General features: G+C 65.4%; 1 protein-coding gene across 1 annotated transcript; it reads left to right on the top strand.

Moving 5' to 3' along the window:
• The first annotated feature begins 6,399 nt into the window (after positions 1-6,399).
• Positions 6,400-10,214, top strand: LOC131825442 (collagen alpha-1(X) chain-like). Its single transcript, XM_059164887.1, has 2 exons — positions 6,400-6,943; positions 7,510-10,214. The coding sequence occupies exons 1-2, from the start codon at positions 6,486-6,488 to the stop codon at positions 8,093-8,095; spliced, it is 1,044 nt and encodes a 347-aa protein (XP_059020870.1). The 5' UTR covers positions 6,400-6,485; the 3' UTR covers positions 8,096-10,214.
• Positions 10,215-23,666: the final 13,452 nt, after the last annotated feature.

The raw sequence follows: 23,666 nt of genomic DNA, 5'->3' as shown, positions 1-23,666 counted from the left end.
GGGATGGCCGCAGGCAGGAACGTCCCCCTGTGTAGCAGGGCTGCCAAGCCCCCAGGACATAAATGCTCATGACGCGGGGAGGATGTGTTGTCAGTGCCAAGTGACGGAGGACAGCCACACGGGGCCGGGGTGCCTGGATGTGGGGTACCTCACTGCCGCCCACGGGTTGATGTGTCTCTGCCCAGACTCACCCACCCCAGCCCACCCGGGGCCGGGGGCCTGCTCTGCCTTCATGCACGGATACTGTTAACTGGGGACCCGTCAGGCACCCCAGTGTCCCAGCCCATGTCAGCGAATCCCTTTCAGCGCTGTGTCCCGGGGGGAGGGGTGTCTCCCATTCCCCAGGCTGAGGCTTTGCCCTGGCCCCCGAGGCCGCAGAAGCTGTCCGCTCCCCGGAGACACCACAGGGCCCCCAAGCTCAGAGATGTATGCTGTGCCCTGGGCAGCCATTCCGGGTAACCTGGGGACTGAGACGGCCCCCCGTCATGGGAAGGAGGCCAGGCAGTCCAGCGGGGGACCCTGGCCCAGACACATGGCCCAGCAACAGGGACCGGTGGGCCCCGGGGAACAGCTTGGTGCTAGTCTCCGGGCTCAGGGACATTCCCCGTCCCCAGCGGAGGCAGCGCTACTGAGCTTTCTGACTCACTGCCCTACCCGGGCAGGGAGCTGCACGTGGCCGTCAGCCTTTCCAGACGGGGCCACCGGTCCAAGTCCCGGCTTCCAGAGGCTTCATCGCGTGATCAAGCGTCCGGGTCGGCGGTTCCCCCGACTTGGCCGTCAGTGTGCGAGTGCCATGCGTGGCCCGGCTGGGCTCTACCTGGCGCATGTGGTCCACACCGGCCCCCACCTTCGTCCCAGGCCTCCCGTGGGTGCCGTGCACCGGGAGCATGCCCCGGGCGGCACCAGCCGCAGACGGGGACGAGGAGGACAGCAGGCGGAGCCCTGACCCTCGAGGAGCACCGGCCCGGCTGGGCACACAAGGCCCACACGTGACTCAGCCGAGGGGCCGCCTGACGAGAGGGACGGAAGCCAGGGGACGCCGGAAGCCAGGCTTGCCACGTCCACACACATGGGCACACGCGCGCTCAGACTCCCTCACAGCCGGCGGTGGGGGTACGTGTGGCCGGGGTCGCGGACGAGGGAGGTCCACGGTCTGCCCAGCAGGTCCCGGCCAGGACGGTGACTCAGCGAGAGGGCAGGAGGGCAGCACTGTGGGCTCCGTGCAGGGGTGGGCGGGAGAGGTGGCAAGTGGCCAGCCTCAGGACGGGCTAACCCTGGTGCCATCACAGTGACAACGGGGCCGCGACCGAGGCCCTCACCCACCTCACATCACCACGGGGCCCGCCAGTGCGCTGCGCGCTGCCAGCCAGGACGACTCACACTATTATATCTCCATCCGCATGCGCGTTTTTATTGTTTTTAATTGAGGTTTATCAGAAGTTGTGCATGACTGTCCCCAGGCGTGCTGGCTCGCAAATTCAAGCCAAGGTTGAACAGACGGTCTTGATTAAGCACTCTCTGACCCCAGTTCAACAATCTGCCAAAAGGACAGCCAGAGGCAGAACAAAACAAGAACACAGAAATCTCCAGCGGGAACGCGGATGATTCTTCTCAGAAAAGCCCACCAGCCCATTCCGGGGCAAGAGAACGAAGCTGAGCCCTCAGCTCACACCAGATACGAAAACTGGCTCACACTGGGCCCAGACGTAAATGCAGGAGCTCGAACTACAGAACCCTTAGAGAAAAGCACGGGCCAGCTTCGTGGCACGGGGCAGCAATGTCTCGGGCAGGACACCAAAAAGCACAAGCATCAAAGGAAAAAATAAATGAGTTGGATTTGCGTCAGAATTAAAACCTGCTGAGCGTCGGGGGACATGATTAACACGGCGAAGGCAGCCCCAGAAGGAGAGAGAGTGTTTGCAAAGCACGGACCCGATAAGGGGCTGATATCCGGAACACACAAAGAACTAATAACATTCAACAAAACCCAACACAGGCCTGATTGTAAAAGTGCGCAAAGGACTTGAATACACATTTTTCCAAGGAAGATACAAAAACTGGCAACAAGCAGAAGATGTTGCGCATCACCAATCGCTAGGGAAACTCACGTCCAAAGCGACTGAGATCACTGCACACCGCTAGGATTGCTCTGCAAACAACAAGAAGCAACACAAAACAAGAAAACCAAAGGGCCCCAGAAGGGAGAGGTGGGAACTGTCTCTTCTTTCTGCTCCGCGTCTCTTAAATCCGAAACAGCCCTAAAAAATAAAGTCCATTAATTTTTTAAGTGTATACACAAAAATAAAGAGCTTTAAATAAAGAAAAAGAAAAAGGAAAGCACAAGTGTTGGCGAGGACGAGGGATAGTTGGAACGCGCGTGCCCTGTTGGAGGGAGTGCGTGACGGCGGAAAACGGGATGGGGCTCCTCAAAAATTAAAGACCTACTATGTCGTCCAGCAATCCCGCTTCTGGGCATACACCCCCCGAAAAGCAAAAGCTAGAAGTTGAACAGGTATATGCACACGCACGGCCACACAGCACTCTTCACAATGGCCAGAAAGTGGAAGGAAATCCCCCGCGGTCCGTGAGCAGAGGGCCGGGTCAACGGCGCAGACAAGCGAACAGCAGTCAGTCCCGCAGCAGGAGGACGTCCTGACATTTGCCACAATGTGAGGGACTGGACGACCCGAGGCTGCGTGCCACGAGCCGGTCACCAGATGACAAATCCTGTGTGATCCACGTATCTCAGGGACGCGGAGGCGTCGGCGCAGAGACAAAAGTAAGACAGTGGCTGCCGGGGGCTGGGGAGGGCTGGGGAGGGCTGGGGAGTCGGCGTTTCCCGGGGACGGGGCTCCACTCTGGGAAGATGAAGGGTCCCGGAGGTGGGCAGCGGGAACGGCTGCGCAACCCTGCGAACGTGCTCCTGTTGCTGGGCTGTGCGCCGAGAAGTGGCGAGCATGGTGAATTCGCGTTCCGTACGGTCTGCCGCCACCTGAAGAATGAAGAGCCTGCAAGTGACTGCGACGTATTTCTGTGACAGACACGTTAAGCTCGACGGTCCATCAAATTCTCCACAGACACATCGCGCCGCGCCCACGGAGGCCTCCTGGGAACGACGCACCAGATCGGCGGTGCTCGTGTGGCGATCTCGAGGCTCGTCTCGAGGCTGGTTAAACTCGAGGGCGGGAATAGCCCATTCCTGCTGGGAGAGTCGGGAGTTTAAGCTAAGAACCGTTCCATAATGTGTGTCCGTCAAGCAGTAGGACGTGTAAGTGAACTTGATTTGCTAAAAGCTCATTTATAAGATTAAAAAGTTCCACGTAAGTGTCTGGACGATTGGTTTGTTTGCTGCTGTTTCTTGTAGGGTCTGAAGTGCCTAAGAGGAGAAACGAATGCATCCGATTACCGGGGACTTAGAGCAGTAACGGATGTTCACTTAAATAAAGAGCCAATCCCCGGCCACCAGGGTAAGGAAAGGCCAGCGGCGCCTGCGGGTCCTGAGCTCCACCAGGAAGATCCCCCTGGGGGTGGCCGGGATCGGTACCTGCGCGGGAACACGGCCGTATCAGAAGTAAATCATGCGGCACCGCACAGGACCGAAGATTCTGCCTCGCCCTCCCGAAAACGTCTGTGAGCATCACACCCGGGTCCCCGGGACTGCGGAGCCCAGGCTGGCCGCAGAGCTGCTCCAGGACTTGGGGCTGAAATGAGGCAGTCAAGCCCGCCCTCATGAAAATCGGGAGCGAAAGGCTGCTTTCCTGGCAAAATAGGAATTGCCAGACTCAGCCATCGAAGTACACTGAAGTTCGGCTTCCACGGGAGAAGCTAGGAGCGGGGCTGAGGACCAGCCCGCCGGGACCACGTGTAACTCTTGAAGAGCCGTTTCCATCCTGCATAAACACGGCCACAGAAAGAGACGGGAAGCCTCCTCTAATTTAGGAAAACGTGACCCCATGAAGACAGCCCGGGGGAGCCGTGTGTGCCTGCGGACAGGAGCGTTCCCGACTCAGCGGTCCCCGCGCCATGTCCGGTCTCCGCACACTAACACCAAACCGTGTCCACGCCAGCAGTGTGAGCGCAGCTTGGGAGCAGGACGCCACCAGCGCCGAGAAGGAGCAGAGGCAAGAGGAAGAGTGCAGACACCCCGAGATGCAGGCCCCGGGACAGGAGGCCTGAGCCGGGGGTCAGCAGAGGTGGCCGTGGCGGCGGGAGGGTGGGGACCAGCGCCCAGGGATCAGAAGGGCATGGTGAGGCACAAAGTCAGGCCGATCCCGGGGACGCCTCCCTGGACCCTCTCACATCCCTCCTCTGCTCCAGGCCACACGCCCGAGGCAGGGGGCCGGCGGGCCTTCCTGGGCTCGGAGCCCACCCTGGGATGGTCATTCAGAGACGACCCCTCTACCCCGTCCTCTCCTGCCCCTCCAAGGTGGCGGGCAAACCGGCCAGGCAGGCTGAGCTGAGATCACACCGGCCAGGCTTATGCTGGGGCCCCACGCGGGCCGTGGTGTGTGAGTCTTCAGTGGCCCACGATGAAGGGCGGAGAAGCAGAACGGCTGAAGAACCGGACGCCCGACGCTGCTCGTGCCCCCGTCCGTCCCCGAGATGCTGGGTGTACATTTGCGAAAACTACAAACGTCTCGTTCGAGGCCCAAGAACACCATCGCACTCAACTAAACCAAGCTGAGTCCCTCCGTGACGTCTGACCTCTGGTTCGCGTTCACCTCCCCCACGGCCCAGACCATCGTCTTCAGCCCGTCCCTGCGAGGGGGGACTCGACCCAGCCCACACGCACGGTCGCCGTTGAGGCCGGAGGCGTGGTGTCCGGGCCGCGCCGGCGACAGGCCAGCTGTGCCCACGGCCAGGTTTGCTGCTGCTGGCGTCCCGTCGCAGACTCCAGGCGAACCGTGCTGTGAGAGCACCCGGCAGCTGGCGTCAGCCTGAGGAGCCCTGCCCCCAGTCCCCGAGGGGAGACAAGATGTGGTCTTCACCCGCCCGGGCTCCAGCCCAGGTTCAGGACCAACCGGGGATTTCAGGTGAGGCCCTGAAATGGACCCGGTGACTCGAGTGGAAACGAATACATCACCTCCAAAGGAGGAGCGTGATGCCGCCAGAACCCAGCCCTGCGCCCGAAGCGACCGGTGTCAGAAGCCCCATAAACTCCCTCCCTCTCAGCATCTCTGGAAGAAAGCTGATCCGGCGTCCACACCAGAGACACTCGGCCGGAAACCAGTCACGGCTCCGGGTCAGTGCTGGGCACTCGGGCACCTTCCCCATCGGCCACCTGGCCCTCACTGCCCTTCCCCTCTTCTGGCGACGCCCATCTGGGGCCCCAGCCCTACTGCTGGGGTCTCCCGGCCGCAGTCCCAGGCCCAGGCGGTGTGCCACGGGATCCCCACACCCACACATGGTGCCCGTCCCGTCAGGGGCTCCAGTTTGAAAACCCTGGCACAGAGCGGGCACACGGCCCCACAGAAGCACCCCCTGCTCACTCGGCTTCCAGAGAGAGAGGCCCCGCCTGTCGGGAGATGAGCCCGGGGCAGGGAGGTGCAGGACTGTGCACGGCACGACTGGGATGTGGGCCCTGTGAGGCCCGTGTCTCCAGGAAACCTCCTGCCCTGCCTTCCCTGTGGGGAAAGGGGGCAGGTCTCCAGGGGCATTTTGGGGTCCAGGCAAGCTCCACCTCCCCAGTTATCCCTGCCCAAGCTCTCAGCTCTCCCCTGCTCAGCAGGGTCGAGGGCTCAGGAGCCCCTTGAGCTCCTCTGCTGCCTGGTGGGGAGGGGCATGTGTGTGTGCAAGGCCAGGCGGGCTGCCCACCCCCAACACAGACAGACACACACGCAGATGCACACGCAGATGCACACGCGTGCGGCGTCCGGAGCCCGGCAGCCAGCACCCACATCCAACAGCTCTGCAGGTGACCGGTGCCCGTCGCTTCCGAGACACACTGCAGAGGCAGGGCGCTGGCGGCCGGGCAGCAAGCCGACAAGTCCCTGGCTTCAAAGGGCCGGGGCAGGCGGATTTCCAGGCTAGATCCAGGCTGGCACCCGTGATCTCCACCCACGTCACTCCCACGACCACGCGGCCTGCAGCCAAAGGGTCCTAAAGACGCGTGTCGGTGATGAACCGGCCGCCCTTCCAGGGGGAGGCTCTCCGGCGGGCCTGGCCTCCCCACCGAAGCCCGCAAGGGCACAGCCGTCTCCGGGAGGCACAGAAGAGCCAGGCAGGCTTCTGCGCGCCCCGTGCTGGCTGGAGGCAGGGCCCTCAGGGCGGCCCTGGGACAGGAGGACAGAAGCAGGCCCACGGCCCCTCCGCCCCAGCGCCTGGATCCCGCCGCACCAGCCCCAGCCTGGCGAACGGAGCACGGGCCGGCCGCGCTGGACCTCTGCCCGCGGGCGGAGTGAAAAAGCCCGTGTGGGTTCTTCCCGTCTGCTTATTCGTGCCGTGCTAACACACAAATAAGGAAATGCACATTTTATGGGCTTTAAATGCACCACGCAGCGGCGTCAAGTACATTCGCGGTGTTTCTGTCTGGTGTCAGACCTCTGGACACTCGCCTGGAGAAAGTCGTGCATCTTGGCCAGAGGCCACGGGGAGCGGCGGGCAGTCCCTGCTGCCCGTCACCCGCCCAGCCGCTGCGCAGCCCGTTCCCTCCCGGCAAGCCCCACCCGTGTTTACTTTCTCCAGGCTGCCCGGGGAAACTCCAACCCGGCCCCCCAGGGCCAGCTCGAGGGAGAACATTCCAGTGCTGCAAACCTCGGGCTCCCCAAGGACGTGAGCCTGGGGACACTCTAGGGTGTGCTAGCTGGTGGGGGATGGGAAAGCATCTGCTCTGCTCTCGACCTGGGGCACCGGGGGCCAGCAGGTCACCTTCCCCAGCCACTCCTGGGCATCCTGGCTGCCACCCGAGGCCCAGGAATTTTCCAGGAGAGGAGCTGGACTCCAGGTAGGTGGGGAGGGTGGGGTGCCCGTGTGCCTGTGGCTCTTTGTGACAGGGGGTGCACTGACCGGGGCTGCAGGCACTGCCTCCAGACCAGACGCCCGCCAGGCTGCAGAACCCAGACTTTCTCCAGCACCTGCTACCTGGCCGCAGGCCAGGGTCCAAATACACAAGCTTCCTTCCCAGAGACGAGTTTCTGTTTCTGCATAACGGAGCTGCTCTCTCCAGTCCCGCCGCGAATCCATCCACCCACACAAACATGAACAGACGCTCATAATTCTGCAGAGGCAGGTGACCCCAACGAGCCTCGGTGGCCTTGGGTCAGGAGAGCTACTGTCCAGCACACGGCACTGGCCACCTGCCTTCCCTTTCCTGGAGCCAGACGGACATCGGGGGTGGCCGTGGGGTGGGTGAGGACGGGGGCCTTCTGGTTCCTCTTTGTCCACACCAAGGCTCATACCAGAATCTTCTTTCTGGCCATAAAATAACGGGAGAGATTAGCCACAGCCACACCCGCCCCTTCAAGCCGGCACATGCCAGCTTTCTTATGTGAGGTGTTTTCCCCTCTCCAGGAACCCAAATGAAGGTCCGGCCCCTCCCTCTGCACTCAGCACACCTCCCGGCCGCCCTCACCCCAGGGAAGGGCCCGTGCGTCCCCGGCTGGCGGGACGGCGTCGGGCGTGCAGGCAGCATCCAGGTGCACGGGGCGAACCCGGTCGCCGCTGTGAGGTCCGACCACCCGTGCGGACGTGCACGGCTCCCGCCCACCTCTTCACGGCTCTGAACCTCGATGCCGAAGTGAAGCTGTCACTTAGTGCTGCTGTGGGTTTGATCTGGGGACGCTGTCCCGAAGCATGGGCGACACCGGGCTTCCTGTCACAGCCCCACACGGGAGCACACGCTGTGCTCGGAGGGACACACCTTGGGGCCTGGCGGTCGGCAGCCCGGCCGGCTGCTCCCGGCTCCCGTCCCGAGGGAGCCCCGTGGAGAGCCGCGTGGGAAAACCCGCACGTGGAGGACACGCAGGACTCGCGGGGCTGGAGCACGGACGGCCCCGGGCACCGGTGGGGGCAGCACCGGGCAGGTGGGAACCCGGCCTGGAGCTGGCTCGGCTGGGCCACCCCGGGAGCACACGGGGTCTCCCACAGGCAGGTGTAAAGACGCGTCCTCCGAGTTCCTCCCGAGCTGGTCATCTCACGGGAATCCAACGGTGTCCCTCTAATGGTGACACATCGCGCTCCTGGCCCCAAGGGGAGGCTGCCTCAGGAGGAGGCGACGTGCCCTACGGCTGAATGGGAGTCAGGGGCCTTCCTCGCCTGAGTGAAGCCCCCACAGCATTGGTCATCCAGCTGTCCTCTGCCAGGGGCTTGAGACCCACTTTCCATGGGGCCAGAGAACCTGCCCAGGCCACTAATGTATCTCCTCCCTGGTCCCAGGTGCGGGGACACTGGGTGCGCCCTGGGGTTAGACGCGTGGAGGAGCGGGAGGCCCATGCCACAGCGGGGACGGAGTACGGGGCGCCCACTGTCCACTCAGACCCATCCCAGCACCCAGAGGCTGTGGGGTCTGTGGAGGAAACAGCCTGTTCCTGTCCCGGGAGTGGGGAAGCACCAGCTGCCGGGCGGGATTCAGAGCCCTCACCCCGTGGACGGCCCCGCCTTCCAGCCTCGCTGACCCCAGCCCAGGGCACAGGGCGCTCTGGCCAGCAAGGTGGCGGGGTGCCCGCCCCTGGTTTACGGCCCGTGTCTGGCTGCAGGGTTTGCCGGGGCAGGACGCTGCCCTCTGCCCTCCACTCGGTGCCGCCCACAGCTCACTTCCTCCCAGCCAGGCCTGTCTCAGGGTCAGGCTCCCACGCGGAGAAATGGAAAGCCAGGGCAAGTCCCCTGTTGCTTCCCAGGAAAGTCCCCACGGAGCCCCACTCCCGCCCGACATTTCCACGAGGCTCAGTTTAGCCCGAGCAGGAAAGGGGATTTCTCTCTCCTGAGAACCCGAGAGTCTGACAGGCAGCCCCTAGTGTGGCTCCCGGGAGAGGGGCCCTTGGCGGCTGGGCTGCCCAAGAAGAGGCAAGGGGTACCCTGCATGCCCCAGCACGGGGCGCTGGAGCCCCACCTGCCTCACACCTTCCAGAACGTTCCTGGGGCAACAGGGTCTGCAGGTACCTTCCAGGAGCCAGAGGCCCCTGTGGAAAGGGGCCTAAAAGCAGGGATATTTGGGGTCAGGGCAAGGTGATGGAACAGAACAGGATGGAATCCTGGGCTCCAGCCATTGTGACGGCCCCTAGGGACTCGCTCCGGGGACAGCTCCTGGAGAGCCAGACACGCGTGCGGGAGACGTGCTGGGCCCTCCTCCCCTCAGCCCTGGCCTCACGGCATCCCTGGAGCCTTGTAAGCCTCCTAAGTCAGCCCTCCCAGACCCTTCACCACCAGAGTCTCTCTCCCATCCCCCAATGGCCTTTCCTTTGCTCCTTCAAGTTCAAGGAGTCTGTGGGGCTTTAAACCGACTTTCATCCAATGAGCCCAAGACGGCCGTCCATGCTGTGCTAGGCCCCTCCCTGCACAGGCCCTGCACAGGGGAGGAGGCGTGGGGACAGCCCGTGCCAAGGCCCTGGAGCAGAAAGGTGCTTGGAGATCAGAGCTCTGAGCTCGAAGAGGTCAAGGTCCCCATGCAGGCAGGGCAGGGCATGGCCTCGAGGGATGGCCCTTCAGAGTGTGACGCACCCCACCCCGGGCGTGAAGAGACACCTGCTTGTGCCTCCCAGGAGGCCAGGTGTACCCTCCTGGTCCTGCTGGAGCCTGCACTCTCGCCGCCGACCTGGTGACTGCACTTTCACACGGGGTTTCCCCAGGGACTGTGTCTGTGGCGAGGACTCTGACCAGGAAATTCCCAGAGAACAGTCGAGGAGGGAGAATTGGCCTCAGGCCAGGCCGGGCAAGGTCAGGCTCGAGGAGCCGTGGGCTCCCGCAGCGCCCAGGGCAGGAGAGCGCAGCATCCCTGCATCAGCACAGGCCTCCCCCCCAGGGACGGCACTCGTCTGCCCGTGTGCGGCCAGCCCGTGGTCATACAGTGACCTTCCGGAACGCGGGCTGGCCCGTGGGGCCAGGGGACAGCAGACTCGCTGTGGCCAGCGAGGGGCAGGAGGCAAAACAAGGGTGACCAGGCCCCGGACGGCAGGTCACTGTCTGGGAAGCGACCCCAACCCTGCAGGCAGGTCACTGTCTGGGAAGCGACCCCAACCCTGCAGGCAGGTCACTGTCTGGGAAGCGACCCCAACCCTGCAGGCAGGTCACTGTCTGGGAAGCGACCCCAACCCTGCAGGCAGGTCACTGGGAAGCGACCCCAACCCTGCAGGCAGGTCACTGTCTGGGAAGCGACCCCAACCCTGCAGGCAGGAGGACCCGCCAGGGAAGGAGGGTAGTCGCAGAGCAGGGCACAGCGTGCGCAGGGCTCTGGCGCTCCAGGTCACTCGCTGCCCCGCCGGCGGGTGCAGGAGGGAGGTCCCAAGCGTGTCGGGTCGGGCAGGCGGCCGTGCAGGGAGCGGCTCTGAGCTGGGGAGGGGCGCAGGAACCTGGGTGGGGGCGCAGAGAAGTCTAGAGGCAGGGAACCCCGAGAGGGGAAGAGAGGCCCAGGGGTGCCCCAAGGGGAGGGGCCACACCCTGGCCTTACTTAGAATCGACAGCGCCTGGAGTGAAGGAGGCCCGTGGAGTCGGTCCATTCCATCCCCACCGCCGCCCTGCACCAGAGGTCCCAGCCCTGCCCGCTGTGCCCCAGGCTGGTCGGTGCTGGTGAGGACAGGGCGGGCCGTGAGACCTCACTCCAGATCCCAGCACGGAAGCCCAGTCAAGTTCACGCGCCAGTGCCAGCAGCCACCCATTCCTGCGTCCTGGCTCAGTCCTGGGGGCTCCGGAGACAGCGTGGCATGAGGGGCCACGGCTGGGGCGTGGGGCACTGGTGCACCGGGGCTTCCTGTCCACGTCTGCGAATGCGCTCTCACTCTCCTGAGACCCGCACACCTGGGGTCATCATCGTGAAGGGAGCGCGGGGTCTGAGAAGGGGGCATAGAAGGGCACAGGGGCGCTGGATCCCTGGGCGGAGCCCCCCACCTTCGGGGCGCTGAGCTCAGGGGAGAGGAAGCCGGGGCCTCCCGGCCACCCCGCTGCAGGCCGGCAGCGGTGGGCAGCTAGTTCCCGCCCCAGGCTGCCCTCGGATGCTGCCTGACCTCCATGTGCCTCCTTTTTCCAGGCAGGGCCTCCCAAAGCCGCTCCACCGGCCCCACAGCAGACAGCCAGCCTTCTAGTCCCTGCCCTTGAGGTCGGGGACCCCCAGACAAGCGGGGCCCACACGGAACACACGTGTGCTCTCCCAAAGTGACTGCACCGACCAGAGTCCCCACTGCAGTATCCTCTCCCACTCGGCCGGGGACATGGGGTCCTCTCTGACCTCCGGCCCCCACCCCGCTGGGGCCACCCCCTCCCACACGCCCCACTGCTGCTTCTCTTCCAGGAAAGACTCCAAAGTCGGCCTCCCAGGCCCCAGTGTCATCTCAGATGTACCCTGGCAAGCACCCAACCCCCGTCACCCCCAGAACGAGCAGCCCAGCGCCCCTCATCTCTGCCGGCTGGCATTCTCGGCCCCGCCGGCCACAGCGGGCCCCCTCCTCCTGCACCGCAGCTTGGCGACCCGCCACAGCCGCTAAGGGACACTCCAGATGCCATTCCACCATGTCCTCCGCGCTCTGGCCCCCCGGCAGCGCCCCAGGGCCTCCGACAGAGCTCAGCCCCCGGCCCCACGACCGCCCTGTGCCTCAGCCTCCGGGCGCCTCTCCTCGTTGCGCACCTGCCTGCCCCTCCCGCCTGTGCCCAGGGTAGCGTCCGCTCGCGGGCAGGGACGGGGGACCCGGCCCTGTTCTCTGGAGCCTGCTGACAACCCGGCCACGTGTCACGTCCCGACACCGTCTGCACCCCGCGCCTGCCGCCCTGGACTAACCTGCCCTGACCTCCCGGCGCCTCCGGAAATAGCTTCTTCACTCTCCCCACTTCACGGGCGAGGATGCAGAGGCCCCGACCGCTGGGCAGCCCGCCCGGGGCCACACAGCGCGGAGAACGGAGCTCGCACAGAGTGAAGCGGCCCCTCGCCGGGCCAGGCCGACTCAGGAAATGCCCCCAAAGGACAGCAGCTTGGGGGAGGAAAGCCCAGGCCACCCACGTGCTCCTGTCAACACAGACCGAGGAGGCCAGAGGGGCAGATGTGGCCGGGTGGGCAGCCGGGCAGTCGTGGACACGTGCTCCCATGACCGCCAGCCCCCATGAGGGCAGCTGAGAGCCCGGGACCCCGGGAGGGCCTGCTGCCTCTGTGCACGGACCCAAGGGAGCCCCCGGAGCACGCGTGTGGCAGCCACCAGCCTGGGGAGCTGGTGGCGCGGCCGCTGCCCGTTGTGTGGGAGCTTCGCAGGACAGGGAGGAGGTGACAGGCCGATGGACGCGCGGGGGTGCCCTGCACCCGCAGGGGCTGAGTCAAAATAGTTTCCAGGTTCAAAAAAGAAAGTCCATGTGCAAGGTACTGCTCTTGGTACTTCGAGGAAACAGCTAAATTTCCATAATCCCCAGCCACTAACACACCTGCTGAAACGCGTGTCCGTGCACCACGTGTGTGCCCTGGGCTGGCGGCCCTGGCAGGGGCGGCAGGGGAGGAGCCGGGCCCGGGAGCTCGAGGAAACCCGCCAGGCTCGGGGCTGCGGCTGCGGAACCAGGCCTCCCAGAGACCCGGCGACTGAGTAATACGGCAACTTTCTTAGAAACCGAGAGTTTCAGAATGTGATGGAGGCGCCCAGATACACCACGGTGGGGTCTGCAGCCCTGCCGGCATGAGGTTCAACACGGAAACCGTCGGGTGCTCGCCAGGGTCCGGAAGCCTCCGCTGCACGTCCCGTGCCTGACAGCCGCGGGCCCTTGGAGAATCCGGAGGGTGCGCCGCCCGGCCCATGTGGGCTGCCTGGGACCGGTGTGCAGCGTCCGCGGAAGGACCCGGAGAAGCGGCGAATCCAGGCCCGCAACGGGCCAGGTGAGGTGGGAGCGAGGGTGCCAGGCACCTGGCATGGGCCCGACGGCCACCTCGGAGTGGAGCCGAGGGCGCGCTGAGCTCTGCCCGGAATCAGGGCTGGGGTTCGCCTCTAACACCCTGAAGGAATAAAAACTCAGAGAGTTGCTTTATTAAATCTAAATCGGGAACCAACCCAGAAAAGCAAGAGGCTGGAAAGAAGGAACCTGAAGGGGGGACTCTTCCTCGCGGAGGAAGGTCAGCCAGTCACCAGGGTGCCCACAAGCCCAGAACTCGGTCCCCCGCGGCCCCTGCTGTGATCCCCGCCTCATCCTGGGACTGAGGGGGAGCAGAGGCCACCGGGAGGGGCCGCTAGGGGCTGCGGCAGGGAGGGGTCACAGCACGCGGCCTGGAGGCCAGAGTTGGGGTCCCACGCCCGGCACCTGCCCGCTGGGAGCAAACACCCGCAGCACCGGTTAAGGATGGGGCCGGCCACTGTAGACCCACCTCCCAGGTTACAGGAAGCCGGGGAGGGGCCGGCCGGCCAGCCGGGGACCCCGAGGGGCAGCGGGACCCAGAGTGCGGGTCACCGTCTGCAGCAAAGGGTACGTCCTCGGGAGTGGGGTCCAGGCCCAGACACACTGGGAGCCATTGCGGACCAGGAGGCATCCAGGGAGCAGCAGATCCAGGGCCACAGGCTCTCCTGCGGAAGTTCTACAGCAGGGAGCCCGTGAGGACGTCCCCTCAGCCCAGGACAAGTGTGCGAATGTCCACAGCTTCCCCAACAGCAGGTCCAAACCGATGGACGCACCGGGAGGGTGAGAGGCAAAGCGGAGGCCCTCACGGCTCTCTCGGGGAGAAGGTGCGGGTGCTCGCCGCCCCCCCGCCTTGAACTTTCCGGCACACATGGCACAACGGCCGCTGCACACACCGTGCGGATGGCCGCTGCGCAGAGCGTGGAGCCGCACACGGCCCAGCCGCCGTGGATGCACCATTGCGGTTCCTCAAACACCTAACGCGCCGTTGGCCTGTGACCCAGAAACCCCACGTTCCTCCACCAGAAGCGAAAGCAGATCTCAGAGACGCGTCCGCACGGCCCAGCCTTCAGCAGCGTCCCTCGTGGTGGCGGCCGGGATGCGGGGAACAGCCCACGGGGCGTCTGGGGAGAAGGGAGAGGCCCGCTGCGCCGTGACGGAGCGTCAGCCTCCACGGGGGACAAGGCCCGGCCCCTGCTGCCACTCAGAGGCGCCTCGAGGGCCACCTGGAGGGAGACACGCCGGCCCCCGAGGCCACGTGTGCTGTGGTCCACTCCCCGGAGGCCGCCGGGGGCGCGAGGGCTGGACAGAGGGCACGGGGTGGGTGGGGGGCGTCACCTCCTGGGCCAGGGCTCCGCGGGGAGCTGGAGAGGCCTGGACGCGGGCAGTGGGGACGCTGCCCGACGGCGTGAAGGGGCTGAGACCCACGGAAATGGGCGTTTACAACGGCCAAACTGGCCCGACGCGGATCGGCCGCAAGCGGAACCGGTTCAGGAAATCGTCTTGACAATGAAGCGTGGGGACAGTCTCCTGAGTTCAGACCCAGACACCCCAGGCACGTCACCCCTGCGCGTGGGGAGGGGCTGGAAGGGGACAGGGCCCCTCGCCGCTCCTGTCGCGGGCGGCCACGGGGCTGGGGTGGAGGGACTTCCCCTCCGTCCCAGGCCAACAGCTGCCCGCTCAGTCATCCTGAAATTCAGGCCTCCCAGAACTTCCTGAATATTTCCTGAGACCGTGGCCTCAGACTTTCAGGTCCGAGAGGGGCCGACACAGGCCTGGGACGGGCGAAGTCAGGCACCCCCGTTCCAGGTGTTCTCAGGGTTTCTTCCCACTTCTCTGTAGGGGGACTTGGGCCCTTCCCCTGGCTCGCCCCAACCCTGGAGGAGGGGTCACAGCCCCAGGACCACACGCAGGGTGCCCGGTGCGGGGGCGTGGGGTCAGCCAGGCAAATGCTGCCCACCAGGCGGGGTGCCCTCGTGGCTGCTGTCCCAGCGCTGTCCTGCTGAGGGGCCCCTGCTGCCCCACCCACTCACCCCGGGGCTGTCCCCAGGCAGCAAGGGCCTCCCTGCCCCTCTGGACACACCCTGTCCTCCAGCGGCAAAGGGACAGGACAGATGCACAGTGTGAGGGGTCTGCGTGACACCCAGCACCGACGGGGTGACCCAATGCTGTGGGGTGCAGGGCAGGGGGTCGCTGGAAGAGGCAGACCCTGGAAACTGTAGGGGCTGACGTGTCCCTTTGCCCCCACAAGTTCGGGGGCCCCACTGAGCCAGGTGGCCCCAGCCCAGGAGGGGTAGAGGGGACAGGGCTCCCAGGAGGGACAGCCCCAAGGTGACTCCCAATGGGTCATGGCATGGCTTTGAGGACAGACAGCCCTGGTGTGGTCCTGGGTCTGAGCCCCGTGCACAGGCCGGGCTCCCTGTGGGTTGAGCTCGGCGGCTCTACGGGCACACGATCAGGCAGCAGAGAGGGTCTGTGCCCCACAGACAGGGACAGTGCGTGGTCTGAGGGCCACACTCCGGGGGCCGGACAGGAGGCCTGGCATGGACATCGTCCGTGAGGAACCACCGAGACCCCGGCATGGGCCAGGACATGTGCACTCAGCGGTCACCCCCGGCAAACTCCTGCTGCGAGCAAATGGGGTGCAGGTTCCCCGCCTGTCCCGGGCCTGGCAGGGGGAGGCACGTGGGACTCCTGGCAGCGGAGATGGGCGTGGAGGTGCTGGGGATGCAACATCTCGCGGTGTTGGGGCAAGGGGGCGCGGCTGGACGCGGCTGGATGGGGGTGGGGGTGAGGGACTCCACAGGGACAGACCCCAAAGCCCCAGGCGGAGCCCAGCGTGCGGAGATGCGAGGTTAGAGGTGAGAACACGTCGAGTCACACAAGGAGGAGGAACACATCGAGTCTCTCCCTGCCGCAAAGGCACACACGCGGTGAACACCGGGCCAGGGCTGAGGCTGGGTTTGGAGGTGGCAGGAGCACGCAGGGCAGGGGCGTACCGGAGAGTGGGGACACGGGTCAGGAGGGGTCGGAGGAGCTGTCTTCCTGCTGTCAGGCACCTCGGTCTGCAGAAGCTTCCAGAATGAGTCTGAGGGAGAAGGGACGTGGAGGGCCAGGGCCTGGCATGGCCGCCTGCACCTCCAGAGAGGCCCCAGGAGCCCCACAGTGCCGAGCGCCTCCCACAACCCGGGTCTGGGTGCTCCCACCTGCCCCGCGTCAGCAGGAAGGTGGGCCGTGACACACGCGGTGACAGCCCCCCTGCTGAAGCCACGCTCCACTCAGCCCGGGTTCTGACCCAGCTGCCGCCCTGGGCTCTGAGAGCTGAGCCCACCTTCCCCTACCGGCCGGCCACCCACCCGTCCAGGGGAGGTCCCATGAGCGTGCTGAGCACCTGGCAGGACCCTCTACCCAAGACACAGCCGAGCCCAGGGAGTGCAGAGGGAACGCGCTGTGGGGACTCCCACCATCAGCCACCGGCCACGGCCACCGCCACGGCCACAGCCGAGGCAGCCTTGAGTGGGGCTTCCCAGGAGAAGGGCATCTCGCCACAGAAGCCCCCAGGGAAGGCCCTGGGGACCCTCCTGCCCGAGGCCATGCAGTGGGAGGGCCCCGAAGCATCCATGAGACCCCAGCTCCCACTCCAAGACTCTGCACAGCAACGTGGGGGTCGACGCCCCTGGCCTTGGTTCCGTGACCCGTTTGAGAAAGTGCCCGGAAGGAGCAGTCCCGGGACCAGAACGTTGCTTGTAACCTCATTTAGTTTTCATCGTTTTAAAGACCGACTGACAGCGGGAGTGGAGGCCAGGGAGAGAGAAACCCAGGCGGACTTCACACTGGGGACAAGCCCGACGCGGGGCTGGATCCCACCACCCTGAGCCGAAACCAACAGAGGCTCCACCCACGCGGCCCCCCCCAGGCGCCACCCCCACTTTACTTTAACCAGGAGAAGCTGCAAACCACCCCACCGTCTGTTCAAACGAGGGTCCTGAGAAGGCGCCGGGGGCCGCTCGCTCGTCAGGAAGGAACGGCGACAGTGCACTGGGCCTGGACACGAGCTGCCCAGCATGCCACAGTGACCAGGTCCGCGAGCGTCCCCGTGTGCCCCTGGCAGGGCCGCTCCGCTCACAGGCCACCCCGGACGGGCCTTCCCTCCTCTCCGTCCCCACGCGCTGGCCTTGGTGGGCTCATCCTCGTCGGGACCAGAGGAACCGTCTGGGTTAACTACAGGCTTTTCTATGGGGACAGGAAGTGGCACCTCCACCTCCAGGAGGGGCAGGCTGCCCACTGCCCACGCTCGCAGCCAGCATGGCCTCCTGGGAGCCTCACGACGGGGAGCACGGGCCAAGCCCCAGAGCTCGAGCTGGAGGCCAACGTCCACTCTCCCTGCCAGACACCCACAAGGACACGCCTCGGGGGCGCCACACCGTCCTGGCATGCGCTGTCCTTCCTGCTGTCAGTCTTTGCAGGGGTGGTGGGGAGAGAGGGCAGGAGCTCACCAAATCGAATGTCAGACACAGCAGAAACATGCACATCTGGGCCTCCGTGGCCCAGGTGACAAGCAGAAGTGACCACCCAGACCTGGGGCCTGGCCACCGGCAGCAAGCGCCGGGCTGAGGGGGCTCGCCTGCGGCCTCCCTCGGCAGCCCGACTCGGCCCTGTGCGACCACCGTGCCAGGGCCCAGCTTGGGACCCGAAGATGCTGTGGCTGTTCCCTCCTCCAAAGTGACTCATCTGCTAAAGGAGTGACCTTTTAGACCCATTAAAGCACTTTCAATAAAAGCTGGTCCCTGGCTGGAAATCCCCCTCAAAATCCCCTAGAGGGAACAACTTCCTCCACCGAGACAGCTGTGGGCCGTGACGTCCACATCACCTGCCGGCTCTGCACCGGTGCTGGGGGTCCTGTCCCGGAGAAGCGGCCAGCAGGCGGGACAACCAGGTTGCCAGAGGGATGGCTTCCGCAGACCCCTCCCCCCACTGAGGGGCCCCGGGCACGCGCAGGCTCCAGCCACCAGCACGGGGCTCCTGTCTGGGCTGGGAGGCACTCGGGGCCGGGAGGGGTAAGGAGACCCTGCTCCCCTTGCCCTGGGGGCAGCCCGAGGCTAACACCCCCTCCAGAGCCCTGTGACCCAACCTCCACCTACACAGCCCTCCTCCACAAACCCCCAGCCCCCCTCTCAGGCTGGCTCTGGAGAAGTGGTCTGGGGTGGCCAGCTGGGGACCCCATGGGCAGAGCACCCCCCACCACAGCGGGGCAGCCACGAGGGAAGGCGGAGGGGTCTGGGGTGAGCTGGCCATCCACGGCTCGTCCGGACGCCTCCACCACGCTCACCGACAGAGGACCCTGGGCCCAGCTCAGGAGGGTTTCCATGAACCGGAACAGGTTCCCGAACCCACCACAGCCCAGACTGGATGAGTCCCTAGCAGCGGGCAGGGAGCTGCTGGGTGGGTGATGAGGGGCCTGGGGCCCTGGTGTGGCCCCACGGGGCTGACTGCCCTCACGGCCACTAAACCATCCAGGGACTCTGACGTGTCCTTTACCAAATCACAAACAACAATCCACGTACCCCTGAAAGCCTGCAGACTCAGGGACACCAGTGCCCTCCTGGCTGCACATCCTGCCCCTGGGGGCTGTCGCAGGGTCCCAGTCGGCTGCCTCCCATGGCCCCCGAAACACGCCGAGCTCTGCGAGGCGGGGCTTAACCCCCGTGGTCACCAGCTTCACTCCGCCTCTGTATGGACTTAAAAACCAACAAAAGATGGTCTTGTGGGCTGAATGGTCTCCCTGGTGTCCGTGTGTGGAAGCCTGGGCCCCCAGGATGAGATGGTGGACACGGGGCCTCAACAGAGGGGATCTGGTTAAAGGGCAGTCCAGGGGAGGAGCCCTATACCTGTCGGACCATGTCCTAGGAGGGACGGACAGATGAGCAGAGGACAGCCGTGTCTCCCAGCCAGGGAGAGGCCTTGGGGCAGCAGCCTGCCCGCCTGGGCCTCAGATCAGCCTCTAGGACCGGGGCAAGGGCCCGCCGTGTGACGTGCCAGTCTGTGCTGGGGGCTGCGGCCGCCCACGACGTGACACAGGTGGGCTCCTGCGTTCCCCCAGACCGTGTCTTCCCCAGGCCGGGAGCGGGTCCCTCCTGGCGGAGAGTCTGAGGGCATCCGTGGGCCCCCAGCCATGTGCACGGAGCCCAAGGTGGACACAGAAACTTCTGGAGACACGTTTCACAGCGCTTCCTGTTTCGGGCCAGGCCAGAAGCACCATGGGACACTTCAGGAGAAACATTTCAGTACTTCTGCTATCTGACCGCAGCCCCAACCAGGAAGCGCGGCGAAGCATGAAAACGCAAATGCTGGAGGCAACACTGAACAGAGAGATGTCCGCGTTACCGAAGACTCCGTGATTTTTCCCGAGTCCCTGCTGTGCCCCACTGCCCCGCAGAGCGCCCTTTCCTGCCGCGGCCCCGAGTGAGGGCCACGCTGGGCGCAAGCGCGGGGCGGGAAGACGGGGCCGCGGCAAGCGCGGGTGGTGGCGTCCACGTGGGGGAGGAATGGACTGGGGTCCAGAGCCGTCGGGTGCCCGGGGTCCGTGGTGCTCGGTGGCCACCAGCAGAGAGCTGGACGTCCTCTCAGGGGAGCCCTGACTGCATGACCGTCAGCCAGAGTCACGGGGACACGAGAGCCAGGCAGCACCCTGGGAGCGTCTGGGCCCCCGGTGCCTCTCCCTGCAGCCACACGGCCTCTGGAGGGGCTCTCACCGTGCACCGGTTTCTCTCATGAACGAGATTCCGGCGCCCCCTGTGATGGGCGGTGTCCCCTCCCCCACCCCATACAAATCCATCCTGGCATCCTAAGCCCCAGCACCCGCGGAAGTGACCTTATTTGGAAATGGGGTCTTTGCAAATGGGATGAAGCTCAAATGAGGTCACTAGGGTTGGGCTCTCATGTCCTTCTACAACGGGGAGGTGCGGACGCGGGCTCACGGTGGGGGTGCCATGTGACCATGCGGGCAGCAATCGGGAGACGCTCCCGTGAGCCAAGGAGCCCCAGAGCTGCCCACAGCCCCCCGGCCCCCATGACCTCCAGACGGTGAGAAGGAGCGTGCCGTGTTGTCCACGCTGGCCTGTCACCAGCAGCTCGAGGACGGCACCGCGCCTGGGTCACAGGCGTGCCGTGAAGACTCCGTGGGATCAAACACGTATGGCGTCTGGCACGTGGGGGCCCAGGAACTGGAAGGTTCTGGAAAGCCTGAAGGCAGGCAGGCAAGTGTGAGCAGATCCCTGAGCCTGACCCCAGGAAACAAGGGCCGTGCACCTGGGCCTGAGGGCACAGCAGACCCTGAGGGCTCCCTGGAAAGGGCCTCAGCAGCAGATGCAGGACAACTGTGACCCGAGCGCATCTGTGTTTGCAGAGTCTCGGTTTGTAAAGCACCGATGTGGCTGTGACCCCACCTGCCCCTCAGAAGCACCTGGACGGAAGGGTGCCGGCGGCTGTGAGGACAGGTCAGGCAGGACCCCCACCAGCTGTGGGCCCACCACCCTGGGTGCCCCTGAGTCCTGGGCCACCGCGCTCGTCCCCACGGATCACAGAGGCTCTGAAGCAGGCCCCTGGCTCATCTGGGTCATGTCCTGTCAGGACCTTTCTGGCTTCCTGCTGAGCACGTCCAGCCCCCACGAGTTCAGCCCCTCCAGGGCGAGAGGGAGGGTCCCAGGAGCTGCGCAAAGCTCTTCTGAGCGAGGCAGAGGTGGTGTGGGAGGCCCGGCCTGTGGCTGCCCAGGAAGGGCCTATGGTCAGAAGTGCCATCCACACTGTCCCTCTCCCTGGCTGTCCCCCGCAGGATTCTGTGCTGCTGGGCCACGGGTCTGGGTCTCTGCACGACCGGCTGGTGCTCCTCTCCTGGGGCTGCCCTGGCTTCTAGGAGAAAAACTCACTCTGCGAAGTCATCGGGGCACACATTACCGTGGACGCCGTGCCTGAGGGCTGGCCTGGGCCTGACATCGGCTCACACACACGCACTCACCCCTGCTCGCGTGTGCGACATGTCCTGCCTGCACACGCCTTATGTGCTGATGTGCATACCACCGCACACATCTACACGTGTCCCCATGCTCACATGCCCCTACCTGCTTGTGCACGCACACCACACACACCTACACATGCAGGTGCACATGTGCACACTCCGCCACCCTGGTCCCTGGGAGGCCTGGGAACATAGGCTCTCACCTCTGCTTCTCTGTGGCCACAGCAGTTTTGGGACTTGCCCGAGGCCACCCCGAGTGGGGTCAGGAGTCGGGCCACTGGCCCACACCGGCCCAGGGACAGGAGCCCCAGGTCCTGGGCAGTGTGCTGGCAGCCACGGGCACAGGCTCTCAGCACACCGGCAGCAGCAGCTGATCACGGGGTGAGCCTGGGTCCCTCCGGGGCCCCAGCTTTCACCCTGTCTATTCAGTCCTCAGAGACGGACGTCTGCCGCCCTCTCTGGTGTCCCCAGCAACATGCTCCTGGCCCCCAAGGCGACACCCCCAGAGCACACGCGTGCCTGGGAGGAGCACAGGGCTCGGGGCCGACAGGAGCCCTGCAGCCACGTGACGGGTATGTGGGGGAGCCGGGCCTGCCTCGTTGGGGCATCTGCTCTAGAGAGCCCCTCTGCACACACGCGTGGGCCCTGAGCACACGAACACCTCGGGTTCTTCTGCTCCGCCCCCAACGCCGGCTTTCTTCTTGGACAGTGGTTCCAGCTTTCATCCGGGACCCCTGGAGCCCCCAGCCCCTCCCCCCACATCCCAGGGCTGTGCCTGTGTCTCTAGCTGCGGTGTGGACGTTCCCTGGATGCTGCCACCCGGGGGGCTCAGTGGGGGTCCCCCAGGCTCCCCAGCGGGGTGTCTGCTGGCCAGAGGACCTCCCGTTCGGCAGCCGCCTGACAATAAATGAACGATACCCACAGGGTCACGACGGGGGCCCCGGGGCACTTGGTGTCCAGAACAGCACATGGGCAGCGAGAGCAAAACCACTGCTAAGTGACCCCCGAGGCCAAGAGCGGCTCCTTGGGGAGCAGCATAGATGAGGCCCAGCCAGAAGCCCTCAAGAGCACCCACACACTCTGGCCCGGCGGTTATCGGAGCACCACCGTGTGGCCAGGACGTGCAGGAGTCGGAACCGCGTGCTGCTGGCGGTAGCGCTAAGGGAGGCAGCCACGGGGCACGACCGTCGGGGGGGCCTCGAGAAACCAAACACAGAACTGCGGCTTGACGCGGGAATCCCCCCCCGGGCCCACTCCAAAGAACCGGTCAGCCACCTGGCGCCCGACACCCACGTCAGCACCCACGTCCACAGCGGCACTGCGCATGAAGCCCAGCAGTGAGGCCACCTGATGTCTGTCACCCATCGGCGATGACCGGACCAACGGAACGGTACCATCCAGCCGACTGAAAGAAGGACGGTCTGACACCTGTGACAACGTGGTGCACCCCGAGGACACCACGCTCGGGGACGTCTGCCAATCACCAAACACGAGCACAGCGTGGCTCCCTCCTGCGAGGTGCTTGAGCAGCCGAGTTCAGGCACAGAGGGCGGGGGGGAGCTGGGGGCTGCGGCGGGGGTGGGGAGTTGGCACTTCCCGGGGACAGAGGCCCCGTTCGGGAAGACGAGATGGATGTTGGAGGTGGGCAGTGGGGAAGGCTGTGCCCCAGCCTGAACGCACTGACCGCTGGCAGCCTGGCCGCGGGTCCCTCCAGCAGCATCCGGGGCCCCGAGCTTGGTGGGGGTGCTGTGTACACATGGCACGTTGCGGGGAGGGGTGGGGCATGGGCCCAGCACCCCTGGGCAGGTGGACCGTTCTCCCAGGAAGCTGCCGCCCACCCGGCCCGCGGTGCACCGTGGAGCCCAGGCCTCTCCTGCACCCCAGGCCTGTTCTGCCACCACCCACGTGGACAGGCAAGAGCCTGTGAGACCAGCTGACTTGGCCCTGCCCCGCGTGGGCAGCCTGGTGAGGAAAGGCTCACCAGGGGCAGCCGCCAAAGTGCCGGCCTGAGTTCACTCGTGCAGCCCACGGCACTCAGTGCTGACCCCATGTGGGCCTCACAGCGGGCCCCATGCGGGGAGTTCCGCCTGAGGCACAGACCCCGGGGTGCAGGCAGCCCGCCTCTCACCCAGCCGGGCCTCATGTCTATCCATTGCCTCTTCTGATAACAAACAGCCCCAAAACTTAGTGGCTTAAAACTCTATCTGTTCACAGTTCTGTGAGCCTGCACCTGGGCTGCCCATGTGCCTGTGGCCATCGGTACAGCTGTCAGACGTAGACACCCCAGCTGGCCACTCGGAGCGGGACCTCGGGCTCTCCTGCTCCATCTCTAGGAGCCCCCACCTCCCGCCCACTCCGCCCTGCACAGCTGCAGCCCTGTCCCCGGCCGCCAGGTCCCTCCCTCGCCGCCCGCCCACTCCTTTCTCACACAGAGGAAGCGGCAGCCTTCCAGATGTGACGAGAACCCGTGAGATGGTCCGGAGCCACGCAGCCTTCCCGCAGCAGCGCGGCCAAGAGAGCACCGCATGCGTGCCGGCCAGGTCTGCTCCACTGGAGCCGTCTCCACCAGGCCTCGGCGCAGGGCGGGTTCACGGCAAGACGCCAAAACCTGCAGCCAGGCCCGTCAGAGCTGCGTCGCGGAGGAGCA

This window comes from Mustela lutreola, chromosome 2 (assembly GCF_030435805.1).
Source record: "Mustela lutreola isolate mMusLut2 chromosome 2, mMusLut2.pri, whole genome shotgun sequence".
Classification (NCBI taxonomy): domain Eukaryota; kingdom Metazoa; phylum Chordata; class Mammalia; order Carnivora; family Mustelidae; genus Mustela; species Mustela lutreola.
This window is presented reverse-complemented; position numbering and strand designations above follow the sequence as displayed.

Excerpts from the sequence above, each read along its gene's own strand:
- LOC131825442 (XM_059164887.1), top strand. The coding sequence starts at position 6,486 with ATGCACCACGCAGCGGCGTCAAGTACATTCGCGGTGTTTCTGTCTGGT. Across the intron at positions 6,944-7,509 it reads GGAGAGGAGCTGGACTCCAG|GAACCCAAATGAAGGTCCGG; the intron begins GTAGGTGGGGAG and ends TCCCCTCTCCAG.